The sequence below is a fragment of the Blennius ocellaris genome (assembly GCF_963422515.1).
Source record: "Blennius ocellaris genome assembly, chromosome: 23".
Classification (NCBI taxonomy): domain Eukaryota; kingdom Metazoa; phylum Chordata; class Actinopteri; order Blenniiformes; family Blenniidae; genus Blennius; species Blennius ocellaris.
In genome coordinates, this window is record NC_137672.1 from 17,000,602 (window position 1) to 17,017,162 (window position 16,561).

The 16,561-nt window shown below is 43.3% G+C and overlaps 1 protein-coding gene across 1 annotated transcript; it reads right to left on the reverse strand.

Annotated features, from left to right (window-relative positions):
• Positions 1-4,425: 4,425 nt before the first annotated feature.
• ccnb3 (cyclin B3) lies at positions 4,426-10,644 on the reverse strand (the record flags this gene model as incomplete). The annotated part of the gene is made up of 11 exons (XM_080519330.1): positions 4,426-4,896; positions 4,979-5,109; positions 6,857-7,006; positions 7,097-7,252; positions 8,034-8,171; positions 8,355-8,447; positions 8,566-8,664; positions 8,746-8,911; positions 8,999-9,120; positions 10,315-10,398; positions 10,561-10,644. The coding sequence occupies 11 exons, from the start codon at positions 10,642-10,644 to the stop codon at positions 4,779-4,781; spliced, it is 1,341 nt and encodes a 446-aa protein (XP_080375456.1). The 3' UTR covers positions 4,426-4,778.
• Between the last annotated feature and the right edge of the window lie 5,917 nt (positions 10,645-16,561).

Below are 16,561 nucleotides of genomic sequence, written 5' to 3' on the forward strand. Positions count from 1 at the left end.
GCTAACAACCCAGTATATTGCAAAAATGCATTGATTTGAATTGGGGTCATTTTTGACCCCACTTGTGGAAGAGTGTGGGCATTGGTAGGTTGTGCATCCAAGGGTTAAAGCACTTTTTTTTTTTCTACCAACAGTGAAGTTTTTTGCCAGTGAACTGTGACGACGACAATATGAGGACACGTTAGCGCTGCCATCTGTCATCAGCTGGAAAGACCAGAAAGACATCAGGGAGCAAAGCCCGGGAACAGAAAGTGTTCAAAAAAACGTAAGTTCTATTTTCCTACCTCGCTCTTGTTTGGGGAGATTTTTCATTACAGTTTTAAAGAACTTGGTTGCACGGGTCAGAAAGTAAGACGTTTGGCTTTTTTTTTTTTTTATTCCATTTGTAATCCCCTTCAGGCCATCTGCAATCTTTCCTTCAGCCACTCAGCAGTTTTCAAGTGACCTTTTAAGGATATTGTTAAATTTTTAAACACTCTCACACCCACATGAGTGTCTCTGATGATATATTTATTCATTGGCTCCGCGGCTCGGGTCGCCGCCACTGCCGCCGCATCCATATTCATGCGACTTGTTTCAGGGGCTGAAACGTCTGGCGCTCGCGCACAAAACACAATCGCCACTCGAAAAACCTCGGCTAAATCCGAGAAGCTCCATTGTTTTTGGCTCATCCGATTTCTCCCCTGCCTCCTCCGTCTTTCCAGGCTCAATCCCTCTTTCCTCGGACAGGGTGAGGTTTGCCCTTTTCCTCGCCGTCCAAGCTGGGGGGGGGATGCTAATGGCGGCAAAGACAATTATTTAAAGTGAAACGCATGTAAGCAGAGACAATAGGAAGTGTCTTTTTTTCGCAAATCTATATATCAGACCAAGAACTGGGATTTGCATGGACAAACACTAGATAACGAGCAAATACGGGACTTTCGTGCAAAAGTATCAACAACTGGAAGCGACAACTTAAATATTCTCACGAGAAAGTTTGTCTGAATTGGGGTGAATTTGGGTATTGGAGGAGAGTAGCTTCACCAACGCCTGCTTCATTTCATTTCAAGTCACGGTCCTAACTGGCTGCAGCTAATCCTGCTAAATGACAATAAAATCAAATTAAAGAATCAGTTGAAGATGTTTCAATCCCTAAACATTATGGATTTTAAACCAGTTCTGAACCAAACGTTTGACACTGAGTCAAGCTTAAGTAATTGGACTCTCTTTAGCTAAAGGAGCCTTGTCAAGACACAATGTTTGTACATTACAAAAGAAGTAATCAGAAATTAAAACTTCCACAACGATTAAGACAATCAAGACAAGTTCCTGAATAGCGATTACAGTATTCTATTAAAAAGTTGAAGAGTTCTGAATCCACTTCAGGGAGAAGAATTCCTGAAGTGGATCGTTCCAGAATCACCATGAAGAACAAGAAAAAAACTACTCAGAGTCATGAAAAGTGTAACTTTTGTCATGCTTGTAAAGTTTGGATATCTGGAAATCTCTTAGGAAATGTTTATATTGAAACATTTCGAGTGAAAAGTGTTTGTTTTGGAAAAGTTTCGCATTTACACATTTATTAGTATTCTTATTGTATCGGTTGTCATTGTCCTTCTACTCGCACATGTGCACAACTATTTATGGCGCCATATTTTTTTTGCAAATTTTGCTACTTTATATGCGGCTTCCAACTGAGCTTTTCATCAAACGTAATTCCTAAAAATGTATTTACTTGCCTTAAGAGAGTATCAACAAAGAAACAAAGGCTAAACTAAATATATATATATGGACAAATACTAGATACATGAAAAATATATAAAATATCAATTAGAAATAACGACTTGTAAAAGGACATTGGAGAGAATTTATTTTCTCCAAAAAATTCTGAAATCTCATCCGTGGACGAGTTGTCCAACAATCGTCCACAGATTCTGTTCTGAAAACAAGTTAAAAAGGAAAAAGCAGTAATGCCTCAAGCATTCTGAATCCCTGTGTTTCTCGAGGCTGCAGCCTTTGGCCCTCGTTCCCCCCAATTTTCCACCTTTTCCCTCAAAACCTTTTCTATAGTTTATGTACAATGTGAAGTAAGGAAGTGAGAAACGGCTCTGAATATCTGTGAAGGAAAAGCTTCTTGATCCAGACGAGAAGTAATGATCCTCCAAATGCTTCGTACCTCAGAGCTCCACAGAGCCAACTCTCCTCATACGTATGTTTTTTTTGTTTGTTTTTTTACATTGTTTAACGTCTCATCCGCGGCGTCGGGACTATTTGTATCTCCGAATAAATTGTAAACTGGCTGAGTGGCGTGTGGATCTGGAAGCAGGGTGCGAGACTGCAGGGAGGAGGTGGAGGAGGTGGAGGAGGAGGAGGTGGGGGCGGAATTCATCCAGCGCCAGCGACAGAAACATCATGACTGTGCACGCAGTTTGAAGCCCGATAACAAGCTTATCTGAGCTCAACCCATGTCTACTGATGCGATCAAGTCGATGTCTTAAGGTAGAAAGGGCGACTGGCGAGAGCTGCTCATGGAGATCTTTTACGTGAACGCTGAGAGAGAAACTGAACAAGAAAATCTCCTTTTTTTTTTTTTTTTTCTGCTCAGCTGAAATCTTGAAAGGCAGCTGCAGCTCAGAAGGGAGAAATAAAGACTGGAAGGCTGCCAGCTCTCCTCCAGCTTCTTCCAACTGTACAAAGCTAACAGAGTGGAACCCCCCCCCCCCCCCTCCCCACAATCCTCCCCCTACTTCTCCATCTCCTCCACTGATCAATACATCATATGAAGTTTGGCAGCTTGGACTCAATCTGCACCGGCACCACTTTGATCGGGACGACTTCCTTTGATCTTTCGCCACGACTCAACCACAGAAATCCACATTCAGCATACATGTGCAATTCGGTTTGATCCAGTGAATAAACAGTTTGGAAGCCTTGTGAGCGACCAAGGGCCGCTGGAGGGAAACCGACAGGGATCCACAAGCCAGTTTCAGGAGCCTGTCACTGATCATCCACTTGTAAACAAACATGGCAGACACTTAGTGCCACGACTCTCGGTCCGTATTCTGGTTTTATCGTCCAGATCAGTAGTTTAATAGTTGAGACTCACCCCCGATCGCATCCGATGTGTCATCCAGTCCATACGGACGTCTGGTTCTCGCCATTTTCTTCACGTTTATAGCGTCTAGTTCGTCTGTGGTTTCATTACGAAATCAAGCAACAGCGCCCTCCAGTGCCCCGGCATACTAATTACATCGTCGTCAGTGTGTCTGCTGCTGCAATGGAAACACACTGCTTTTTTTTTTTTAAGGGATTAGATGTCGTCACGTGAAACGTTGTCGTGTAAACGGGACGTAAATTCCCAGCGGTTTCCCGTGTGACCATCCCGTTTTGATGGAATATCGGATTTAATAGGCGGCGCACACAGCGAGCCGGTCTCCGCCATCTTTTCTACGCCGCTGAACAAAAAGTAGAACTTCAAACCTTCTCGAAATGAGAACGATGTTCTTTTCGATTTTCGAAATCTGTATTTCTTACACGATCCTCCATATGGTGAGGATTTCAGGAGACGGAACGTTTATCTCGACCCGGAAGCTTTTTCGCCGTAACGAAGCGAGGCGTCCATCAATCAGAGAAAGATCTTACCGTTTCAGTCGGCCGGGTTTATGAGCAGGAATAAAAATGTGACGATATGAGAAATGGAGTGTCAAATATGAGGCCCATGGGCCAAAAACCAGCCCGCATGAGGGTTCCAATCCAACCGGGTGAAGTAATAAAGCAAATGGTAAATATTTCAAAAACCAAGTCATGCCGTCAGGGCGAATTTGTAAAAACACCCATCATGCAACAGCTATAGGAGAATTTTATTTAGACATTTCACTGTATTTTGCACCAGAATGTTTAATTAAATTTGGCTTGAAATTGAGTTTGGAGTCGTCTCTCCGCCACCCGAGTGACTAACGTCATGATCTCGATTCATATTCGATGATCTATACGCTTCACCACGTCAGCATCCGTTCAATTACATTTTGAGAGCAAGAGTTTGTGTTGAAAATATTCTTCAAAGTAGCTTAAATGGAAGTTATTTGAGCTCCAGCTGCATTAGACTGACAGTCCATTGCTGAAAATCAAATCACAAGCTTCCCATTCTTAAAAAAGGGTGAATCATTTTCTAAATTCAATATTATTCAATGTGCTTCTCTATGAATGGAGGAGCTCCTGAAGCATCTCGGCCTACTACTGACCTCTAGTGGTCAGTATACAAAACTACACACCCACATACATGACTTCAATGCCAGAAGACAAAAAAAAAACCCAAACAATTCACCATATTAGGAACCATTAAAAAAACAAAACACTTATTTATTTCAATAATGTGTATCGTCAGCCAAATAAAACATGCAATGCTTCATCCGGTGGTTGTGTTTTATACAAATAATTAGAATAGGATAACGTGATAAACACTGTACAATATAATACACACATTAAGAGGCGCTGAATTTGCCAAACCTATAAAACTTGGGGGGGAAACGCATCAAACTCCGAACCTTGGCTTCAGTCTAAAACTACAAAAACACATGAAAGGGGTTTTCAACTGGGAATTAAAGTTGTTGTTGTTGTTGTTTTTTTTTACTAATTATTCTTATTAAAAATAGATAAAACACTTGATAACAAATGCCCTGGCTCACTTCCGTCACGCACTGGAAGATTTATATAAAAGACAGACAAAAACGTATAAATATTAAACATATTAACAGTTTATATACAACGCATAGTGCTTTTTTTTTTTTTAAAAGAAACGTTCACTCAAGTTTAGGTTTCACGTCGAGATCTGGTGGACTGGCGTCGCACGGAGGCGCTAAAACGTTTTCCAAAACGTCGGAGTCGACCAGCGGCAGAGATGCAACTTCAAAGAACACCCTGCAAAAAACCAGAAGAGTTTAAGTTTCTCAAATCTCCATTTTTGCGCAAGCTCACTCTTGTGTTTTCGTCCCAAACGCACTTGTGCGAGTATTTGTTCCTGACGGCTCGCAGTTTGTCGTCGGGCGGCGCGAGGAGCATCCCGTACAGCTTCCTGACGACGGGCGCCAGGTCCGACGCCGCGTAGCCGGAGTGGAACTGCAGGCAGGGGGTCTGCAAAGACGAGACGGGGCGTTTGCTGCGGCATCCAGATGTGGAAAGTCATCAAGTCTTATATAAACATAAGGGTCACGTGATTCAGGAGTAAAAAAAAACAACCAAAAAAACTAAATCAAATTACCAGACATCCCGAGCGCCGCTGTGATAACGCAGGAAAACAATTTATATTCAAATTGGAAAGAGGCTTGTTCTCCAGACGCAGACGTTTGAGCGACCACCACCCAAAAATATTAAAATGTTAAACTCTGTAGCCTACATTAACAATATAAAGTCATTCCCATCAAAGTTTTATCAACAGGAATCAAGTAAATACAGAAACAAAGTCCTTTTTTTTTAATAGTGCCTCCCTCAGTGTGAAACCTGGACCTGATGGATGAAGAGCTGAGATCCTGGTTCACATTCTTCCTTTTCAAAAACTTCTCCATCACTGTCACTGACACAGTACTTTGATACAAGATGGTAGCAGGAGGTGGAGATGAACCACACTGACGTCTGTCACTTTACATTTCACCGGCAAAGTTCTGTGCTGCCCTCTAGTGGTGAAGAGTATTTATACATGATTCCTCTGCAACACACTGTCGCCGTGAGAGCAAATGTTTTTTAGGAAAAAAATGTGAAATTGGATAATTTCCCACGGCACACCTGACGAGATCTGGAGGAAACACCAGTGGTTGAAAAACACTGCACTAGTGGGCGCTGCTTGGCCTTACTCCACGTGACTCTCCTCGCTTTTGATGTTTTGGATCAATTGGTTTCCCTGTTAACTGGTGACCCGGCTTCCTCCAGCGTCCCTTTTTTTAAAAGCAGATATTAAAAACCCCAATATAAATCCGTAGCCGTCCTGGCGAACGCCGTTCAACTGCATTTCCATTAAAGTATCTTCCAGTTCGTCTTATTTTCACATCAGCTGCTGCTCGCAGCTCGTAGCCGGAGTCACCAGTTAACACGGGCGCCAGTGAAACCGAAACACCAGACAGTGACGCACGGCGGCAACGATCCACATTTCATAATATTATCGATAAACATAAAATACATAGCCTATTTAATTTATTATTTGAGCCGATGTCAAGTTCACTCCGTCTTGTGACGGTGTGGAGAAATCGGAAATGCGACATTCACCCAATCTGATGTCTTTCAATAGAACCGTCGTCCAAATGCAACGTCCACGTCATTGACGTCCACGTCATTGACGTCGCGCGTCTGCGCCGGAGGAAGCGGCACCGCCAAAACGAGTGAGGAAATTCAAAATAAAAATCATCAACAACAATCGTCTTCGGCTCGTTTTTAAGGCCGAACGTCTGAACAACTTCTGATTTCGGTAATTTAACTGAAAATGTACTCCTTTTAATGCCTTTAAATGATCTATTCAAGCGACAGACATTTCAAACTACGCCATTAAACCAAAAAACTAGACAAGACTTTATAATCTGAACCTACAGGAAGGGAAATTCACTCAATACAAATCATGCAAGGATGAAAAATATTTTGAAAAGAGGGTTGCTGAAGCGCGTTTTCCTGCGAGCGTCGATAAGAACTCCATTTATTCTCCCCAATCAAATTTTTTTTTTGTGTTGTTAAAGATCAGATGAACCAGAACTTTGTCCTTAATCATGTCAGAATTTAGAAAAGTAGATACTTTCGGATCAGAGGAGAAGAAAGTGTTTCTCTTTGGGGGCGTCATACGTCACAGGAAGTCACACAAGCCCCGCCCCCCACAAATCTATCTACCAAGGCGACCTACCCAGCCTCCCAGGTCTTTGGTGACTAGCGCCATCAGCAGGCAGGCGGAGGCCAGCAGCGAGCCTCTCTCCGTCACCAGCTCCATCTCCATCAGGCTCATCTCGCAGAAGTAGCGGGCGAGGGTCAGCGTGTCCATGCCGGCGCTCACACACTGCGGAGGACGGACAACGTGAAGCGAGGTCTCGCACGGCGAGCGTGTAAACACGTAAACACACACACGCACGCACGCACGCACGCACACCTTGGCGTAGCGTCTGAGGAACCGGTACGGGATGGGGATGTTGATGTCGAACGACAGCGTCTGCAGGATGTTGGCCTCCATGGCGATGAGCTCCTCCCGCTTGTACGCGTCGTCGCAGATGTACAGGAAGTCGTCGACGCACGGCGGGCTGCGCTCCTGCGGGGCGAGGGAGGAAACGAACCGCGTGTTAAAAAAACGACTCGACGTGCGATTTTGCTGCAATTTAACTCTTTCTGTGCCGACGGATTTGAATCAGCTTATAGAGCCGATCGCTTTTTTTGTGCGTATCTTAATAACAAATTGCATTTTGAGGCTGCAAAAAAACGAATTAAAACAACATTGTTATTCATTGGAAGAACCCATTTTTCATTTTAATCTGAGCAGCAGAGGGTTTCAATAAAATTGACTATGATGAAATTGAAATAATTTCTGGTCGTAATAATTTGTTTTTTGTGAAACTAATTAAGTCATTTTTCTATTCACATTTATTAAGTTAGATTTTTTTTAATCACATTAACTTTTTCTTTCTTTTTGTCCATTTCCTTGATGTCCAGTTTATTGTGAACATACACTTTTAAAAACAGGCAAAAAAAAAACAACTCATATCTTTTCAACTTTCCCAGTTTTACAGATCTAAATTAAAAATCTTCTCTGCATTGCCTCAACCCGAATTGGCCACTTTCACCTTGTATTTTAATATGCATTGGAAAATAATCTAGATCAGACATAACTAAAGTATAAAACAATATATACGACGTGTGTAAAGCCGAGAGAACATCTGCCTTCATTTTCACGACTTAAAACTTAAATCAATAAAAACGAAATCCTGAAAACTCCAGCTTCCTCCATGTTAATTGTCCTGATTGGACAAACCAGGAGGGAAATAAATAAGTAAATAAATAACTCCAGCATGTTTGAGCTTCCCGCGTTTCCTCACCTCAAACTTGGAGGCGACCAGCATGGCGGTGGAGCCGACGAGCTGCAGCATCTCCCTGTGGATGGGGAACTTCTCCAGGAAGTGGTCCGTCATCTTCACCGCCAAGTAGAGGGTCTCGTGGTACAGCTCGAAGTTTTCCTGCACGAGGCAAGAAGAGATCCGGTGAATCGCAGACGACAGCGCCCACCAGTGACCCAACGGGGGAAACCGCATCGTTTTCAGCGTTTTCATGGAAAAATCGCTGAAACGAAAAACGCTGCATTTTCGCTGGAAACGCCGTGGAAACGGGGGCGACGGGCGGCGAGCGGCGCTCCTCCTCACCTGGACTTCGACCAGCCAGTCGATCAGGATCGCCCTCATCTCCGGGTTGAGGCTCGGCTGCTTGGGCATGTAGTCGCAGAGGACGAACTTCTCCTGCAAGACGGAGGCGCGTAAACAAAGCGATGGCGTTTTTTTGCTTTCGTCGACAGACTACAACGAGCGAGCGAGCGAGAGAGCGAGAGAGCGAGAGAGAGAGAGAGAGACTGCTCACCTCTCTCTCCTTGAGGTAGTCAAATATGTCCTTGGCGTACTCGGGACACATGAAGCCGTCCTCGGAGTTCTCGGAGTCGATGTCAAACTCCTTCGGAATCTGCGACAATTAGAAATGCATGAATTTTCCCGGCCAACATTTACACGCCATTTTCCCACCTCCCCCTCCTCCTCCTCTTACGTGTTGTTTCCGCAGGTGTGCGGGGATTTCGCGGACCGCAGGGGGCGCGTCGTCTGCCGGCTCCACGACCGGGGACGAGGCGTCCGTCTTCAAGCCCTCGCTCTTCTCGTCCTCCTCGGTGTCCGTCTTCTCGGACGTCGTCCCCTCCGAACTCACCGACGAGGACCTGCAAGGCGCAAGCGAGGCCGAGACTTGAAGACGACCCCCGGGGAGAAAAAGGCAGATCTGCAGACGTCCCGACAAGGGAACTTACTTTGTCAGGTTGGCCTGATTCTTCGCGGGCACCGCGGCCACTTTCTTCGTGGCCTTCTTCCCAGCGTCCTTCTTCCCGGCGTCCTTCTTCCTGACGGGAAGGCTGATTTGCAAGTTGTGAGCCTGCGAGCAAAGTTACAGACACACTTCTGGTCAGATACGACCAGATTCGCTAGATACGAGTGAGAGTGCGTTTCGTCGTTTCTTTCTCCGTTAACACTGACCAGAGCCTCTAATCTACGCGTCATGAGAGAAGATGCCACATCCTTGTGAAATCACCACAAATCAACACGTGACACATTTCCTCCGCCGAAAGACAGATTACACACGGACGTCCCGGCAGATGACGCCCGGTATTAAAAGTGACGTTCGGGAATTCAGGCACATGCCGGGAATGAGCAGCACCTCGGGGGGAGAGACGATCAAAAACCAAACGCTGAGCTCATCTCGAAGACAAACCGTGATAAAAAAAACCAAAAAATGTGACTCAGAGTGAGATGATGGCTTAGGATGGAAATGCAAGAGTCGCACACAACCTGGCGGACTGCATCAGGACCGGATAGAAATCGCAAAACTTTGAGGTTTGTTCAAATAACACAAGAGATCCTTGTGTCGGTTTTGTTTCCGGAGTCATTTTCTGTTTCATTACTATCAGATGTTAAGGCCACCATGTCGGCGCTGGTCTGAATTCTCTCCCCCGGTTCACCTTCGATGGACAAAAACCAAAATGAAGAGAGCAAAAAAAGAAGTAAATTCCCTTAAAGTCAGACGTCTCCTCAGTCTGGAGCTTCATGGATCAGATAATGTGTAAAGAAAGAATCCTCACACATGGGTTAGGGTTAATCTTTGTCAAAAAAAATATGGAACTTAGTGCCAGTGTGCTTGTTTCTCCCCCAAGTTAATAATTATCATTATTTTTCATTCTTGCAGAGTTCAGTTTTGCAGGAGAAACTGAAAACGGTCCTAAAATGTCAAAATATCACGCAGAGAAGCTTTTTTAAAGCTGCATCGTCTTGAGTTCAATTTACTCTATTTTTAGAGGATTTGTCTTTTTACTGGATTGTTATATTTTTACATATTCTATTTTTTGTGCTCTTTTTTTGCTCTTTGTTAGATATTTACATATGTTTACATATTTTAATTCCTTAGTTTTATCAGTTCTGCACCTTTTACCTTGAGCTGTTGTAAGTTTGTGTTTCCCCCTGGGGAGGAATAAAAGCTCTCTACTCTCATTTCCTAAGTGTGGTTTCAGATCATTATTATCTGGAGGGTGCAAAAGTCGCACGACTCCCAGATCTTTGCTCAATCGGGACTTACATTGGTGATGTCGATGAAGGCAGTTCTCTTTTTAGGAGCTCCATGAGGAGGAGAGGAAGACCTCTTCACCTGGGAACCTTCCTCCTGCAATAAACAACACATTAGTTAAGTTTCTGCAAAACATACACCAGACAGGCATGCACAAATTACTTGCACTGCACAGGGTGTGATGTGTAGAGGTTACACGCATGCACAGATTGAGTGAACCATGAAAAACGAGGAAAAACAACAATGCGTGGTTTCTACCTGGTTCTCGGTGCTCGTTGCGCCGACTTTGGACGTTTTAGTCCCGCCTGCAGCGCTCGGCTTCTTTCCCCTCGGAAAAGGCATGACTGTCTATAATTTCAGTCCTGTTTTATATCACAGTGGAAAATAGTTAGAATTCTGCAGCTTTATATCCAAACAGGGCGCGGGTGCGGTGCACCCTTCCAACAATCCGAAAAAAAGAAAAAACAATCCATGCACGTAGAAAATCAACGTATCTCACCTGTTTTTGTGGTATTTGCTCCTTACTTCAACCACGTGTTTGTATCAAGAAGAAGAAAAACCTGCAGGAAATAATCCAGATTGAGTTGTAGTCGTCCACACACACACACAAAAGTGTCCGTCTCTCCGCTTCCCGAATCAAAAGCCGCAGCTTCTCCGCTCTGATTGGCTGGAATTTGAGCTGCGCGGACCAATCAGGGAGTCGGTGAGGATGCCAACTTCAAAGAAGCGCTGGGTTACCTGAATGGCGCCGCCCGGCTGGGCGGTGTGAATGAAATGACGACTTTAACAAAGAGCGTTAAAATTATTTATTGTCCCAAAATGTAATGATGGTATATTTTAAGGAACATAATGTCCAACTGAACCGTAAAACTAGATTGGCAGTGATTTTTAGCGTGATAACCGCCCATCTCATGCCGCCGACGGGAACGCCGAAGGCAGGAGCGTTTGTAAATTTTCAAACCGCTTGGAAATCAACGTAAATTTAAATACAGACCGGATATTGACGTTTTCTGTCATGGCTGAGGCACGAGCGACATTCTCACGTGACACACGTGAGCAAACAAATAATAGATTTATTGGCTTCAACTGTCAAAAAAAAAATCACGTTTTTTACATTTTATTTCCAGATTATTTTACATTTACGTTGTAACAAACTTTCATTGTTAATAATTACCATGTATACCATATATATATATATATATATATATATATATATATATATATATATATATATATATATATATATATATATATATATATATATATATATATATATGTATGTATACATACACACACACACATGTTCAAGCATGGAAGGAATCTAATGGTGACAATACATTTTTCATTTTATAATCGCTAATTGAAGCAAATGTTGTTGTTTTTTTACAGAAACATCAACAAAGATTACATGTCTACATGTTTATATAACTTCATAGATCCCAGGTTCAATATTGACCCAGGATGACCTTGGCTGACACTCACAGACTCACAGGCTTTAGGCGTAAGAAGAAAAATGAAAATAAAAGTGACCATGATGCATTAAGTGTAAACTAATGGTCATGGTAGAGGCTGAGGTTCCCTCAGATAATGTCCCACATTGTCTCCACATGAACAATAATCCCTTTCATAAAGCGTATTTTTCTCACAACCATATGTTGTGCGGGGAAAGTTTTTTTTAAAACGCATAAGTGGGATGTAAAACATACACTGAGTATGAGATAATGCTCTGGTTTCAGGACGAATCCATTAAAACATTATAAAAATGGGCGTTTTCATTGAGAAATTACTTTTGTTCGAATCTTTTAAAATGTGTGGTATGAAATGTGGTTATGCACACATGGCGAGAGTTTGAGGAAAACATTTAATTGCAAGGCGTTTCCACACGAAAAGACGAGAAAGAAATCCAGAGTTGAATTTCATTATTTCTTTCTCACGCCCATCTTTTATGCGGCTTGATCCACCTGAGCGTGACACTGAGCTGGAGCTCATCCCAGCATGGTACATCACCACACCACTTATTATTGACATACTGAAACATTTCTATTGCCACTCCTACAAGTTATGATTTTTCCCCAAAACTATAAAGCAATATTGCCTCGTATACTCTGAATATAAGTTAATGTATTTGGTTTTTTTTTTACCTTTATTTAACTAAGTAAGTCAATCAAGAACTAATTTTCTCTAAAGACATGGTCTCGTTGGTACAAAAACATTTTATTTAACTGCCCCAATGGGATCTTATGCGACACCCTAAGTCGTAAACCTTATTTTGAAAAATTGTGACCAATAAAAAGATGCAAGACCATAGTAGTCATTTGTATTACCTATGGAACTACAAACTAAAACCACTTGTTCGAGAAACTGCGTAGGTTTAGAGTTCATCGAGTGACTTTCTCTTTTAACCCTGAAAAAAACAAATTTAGGAAAAAATTGTGCAATTTTCTCAGATAAAGCAGAAATTATTGTAATTTTTTTCCTCCCCAAAATTCTAATAATTTAACCAACTGATGTGAATCTGACGGGAAGTTTGCCAACAATGACGAGCCTTTTAGAGTCACTTTTGCAAAATTACTTTCAATCATTCTGTGCATTTTTAAACAATAAAAGCTATTTGTGGCTGTTAAACTACGCCTGTCTATATCTGCAACCCCCCACACACACACACCACCACCACCACCACCTTTTTCTCTCTCCATCTCAGGAAGTAGTGAGAGTAAAACTTGTCTCACCACTTCCACATCAACTCATTTGCAGTCAGAGACGCTGAAGCTGCAACGGCAACAACCTGAGTCGGTGAGTTTATTTCCACGCTGGCAGTTGGAAACGATGTTTCCTGCGTCTGATTTGCATGTTTTTCTTGTTCGTACAGCCAAAGTTCAGATTCTAATCTCATCCAACTGAGCTCTTCTCATTCTAAACTGGTGTTATCGTCAATAAAAATGTCGACTTTTATATACAGTAAGGGTTTTAGCATTCTCATTTTCGTAACGTAACATTTCTTTCTGTGTAATTTGGTCTGTTTTTCATCAAGCTGACGCAAGAGAAGCAGTTATTTCGAAGGCAAAGTATAATGGGTCGTCCCTGTTTCTTATTTTATTTCTTTTCAGGGAAACGGGTGGTAAAATATTACTCACGACCTCTTTGACCCCTTTTACATTTGCTTAAATCACTAAACGTGGAAGTGGAAGAAAGTTGTTCATAGTGAAAATAAAAGTAAAAGCGACAGGAAAAGTGCTGCCTTTTATAAGCCAAGGGCCCAATTTCACCTCGAGTGGTAAAATAGTGCCACAATAACATTTAACTAGAATCTTTAGAGTTTTTCTTTCTTGAGTACGCGCAATGGGAATGTCTATTTCTTTCGCAGAAACTCAAAGCACAAAAAATGACTCCAATCTCCATCCTGTTGCATTATGCATGTTTTTTTTTTACAAATTCTCCTTTCCAGCATGGCTTCGAGACAAACGTTAGGAACGGATCTTTTAGGACCGTTTCTTTCCGACAGTCTTTGGCTTGTACAATCGGGCCTTTGATCTCAAGAAGTACAAAAGCTTGCGCGTCAAAGGCTGAAGACGAGGCGTGTCGGCGTGGACAAATAAGCCGCCACCTTCGTCGGTTTGTTTGGACGGGATTGTGCAACGCAGGATCACCGAGGGATGTTCACTCCCTTAAATGTCCTTCTGCTCATCAGGATGTCCAAGTCCCCCAAACTCACCGAGAGAAAGCATTCTTTGTTTTAACAGTAATTCCTCGCCCATCTGCGCTTCATTCCTTCCTCGTCTCGAAAACCCAGGATGTGGTTCACCGAGTAACGCCTGTCGAAAAGTGTCATTTGAGTTTAGCCGAGTGACGAGGGTGAACTCTGGTTGGATCTGAGTGTCATTGTAGCGGCACTCGCATCTCATAATCACGGGAATTGTGAAACTGAAACCGTCAAGTTGAGGAACGGTGTGAATTAGTGAAACTCACCAAGATGAGGAAGCTGCAGATTTTCACATCACTTTTTCACCTCTGCGGTCTCCAAATATGCGAGAATACAACCAGTTGGGAAGCTCAAACACTCCAAAACCTTTAATCCAGTCAGTTTCTATTTTAAAAAAGGATTTTAAGAGCAACAACTGTCTTCAAAGAGTAAAATCCAGCTCACAGGCTAAAACCCCAATTCCAATCCTGGATGCTACAGGAAAAGTAAAAAAAAAAAAAAAAAAAAGTGTAAAAACTTGCAGATAAGCTGAATATACACTTATTATGTATTAATCAAGACATATTTTGCTTTAATAAAAATTATAATTATTTAATAATAATCTCTCCAAAGCAGTGCCGTTTGTTGATTTTGGCAGATTGACTATTTATTTTACACGTGTTGATATCGCCATGAATATTCAGTCAATACTTTACTTACAATACTTTCAGATTGTTGGGATCGACTTTCACTGATCAACTAAACCACAAATATTCAACAGTTTCTATGACATCTTATTGAAGTTAAATGGCTTTCCGTGGTCAATCTCAAGAAAGTATTTTACACTTTCGTAAATAGATTCATTTGCACTGAAGATTTTAATTACAAAATCTGTAAATCTTCTGTTAAATCCTACTTCTTATGCATTATTGACAGAAAGAAGTATTCGAAAATGCACGTTCAGGCTTGAAAACAGGGGAGTCGAACAAGTATAATGCAACAGTTAGAAGTTTTTTAAGAATTTTTGCACCAGAAGGTTTCATTAAAATCAACTTATGTTCAGATTGTAGTCGTTTTCATTTGTAATTGTTTAGTTTCGTGAAAATGCTGACATTTTTCATCACATATACTCTGCGCTACAACATAGAAATTAAAAAAAAAGTAACTTTAAAGAGTATTAAGGCACTGTTTTAACCGCTTCAGTTGAAATTGGACTTCATGTGTCCTCTCAACTAAAATGTGCGTTTGTTTTCCCCCTGTGAAAAACATGCATTTGAAAGTTGACTGGCGGCTTTAAAAATGACAAAAAAAAACCTAGAGTTTGCGGCGGAATTAATTCACTCTCATCCACTTCCTGCTTGTCACGTCCTGCCTGACGGCTCATATGGTGACAAGCTGTGGTTCAGGAGTTTTATCTCAGTCTACTTCCTGTCGTCACTGTTTTTGGGGGTTTTCTTTTTACATAAAGAACTCTTTAAAGTTGAACTTGATCCATTTGTCAGCTGATGTGAAACAGTTGTAGAGGAAAAGCTGACAGGCTTTTAACGCCGTGCTGTGTGAATATGTATGTCTTGCTTGGCTTTAAAAGGCATGTTGGCACGTCGACGCCGCTCCTCTTCTACCCGGTGCCATAATTTGACCGCGAACAAAAATGGCCGCAGGGGGAAAGAAAAAAAAAAAAAAAGATAATTTCCTTCGCTTTTTTTACCAAGAATATTGTTTTCATCCTCGCAGGATCCGATGCAGACAGTCTGTGCAGAGCGGAGGGTGCCAGAGCCAGGGAGTGTTGGCGATGCGCGAGGCCCCGAGAGACGCTCGCAAAACAAGAAAGCTGTCGAGGAGTTTGCCCGAAACATGTCGGAGAGCATAATGGAGTCGTTCGTGAGCCAGGACGAGGCGGATTTCAACCAGAGCCGCGAGACGTTTGGCGAGGGGCTGGCGTCGGCGGTGTTGGACCGCGCCGTGATGGAGGCGAGCAGAGGCGGAGGCGCGAGGGGCCGCGCGGTCGGCCCCGAGCCGGATCAAACCTTCGTCTGGGACGCAGACGGACAGTTTGATCCCGTCACCGAGCTCCTCGGCTGGCGCCGCCGTCCGCCCCTGACCCGGGCGGGCCTCCCCGCCGTGGGCTCGCTGGACTACCCCGACGCCCCGCCGACCACCCCGCTCTTCCCCGAGCTGCAGAGGAGCAGGAAGAGCTTCTCGCAGAAGCTGAAAGGGGGCCTGGCGAAGGAGTTCCAGCCGTCGCCCCCTCCCCCGACGCCAAAGGATCAAGATGGCGGCTCACCCCACGCCATGGACGAGCATCGAGCGGCGCTGGCGGAGCTTCTGATGGACTCCCTCTCCGCGGACGACGCGTCGGGAGACGACTGTGAGCCTCGGCGCGCCACCGGAGTGGAAGATTTCGCCGACGCGCTCTCGTTTGAAATCGTGGACCAAATCATGGTCTTAGGCTTGAAGAGCAGCGGGCGGGCAGCGGAGGACGGGGACCTTCATCTCCTCGCTCAGCAAATGGCTGAAACCATCATCACGTCGTCGCTTGACGCTGCCAAGATGTCTGAGTTTTAGTCCTTATGCACTTAA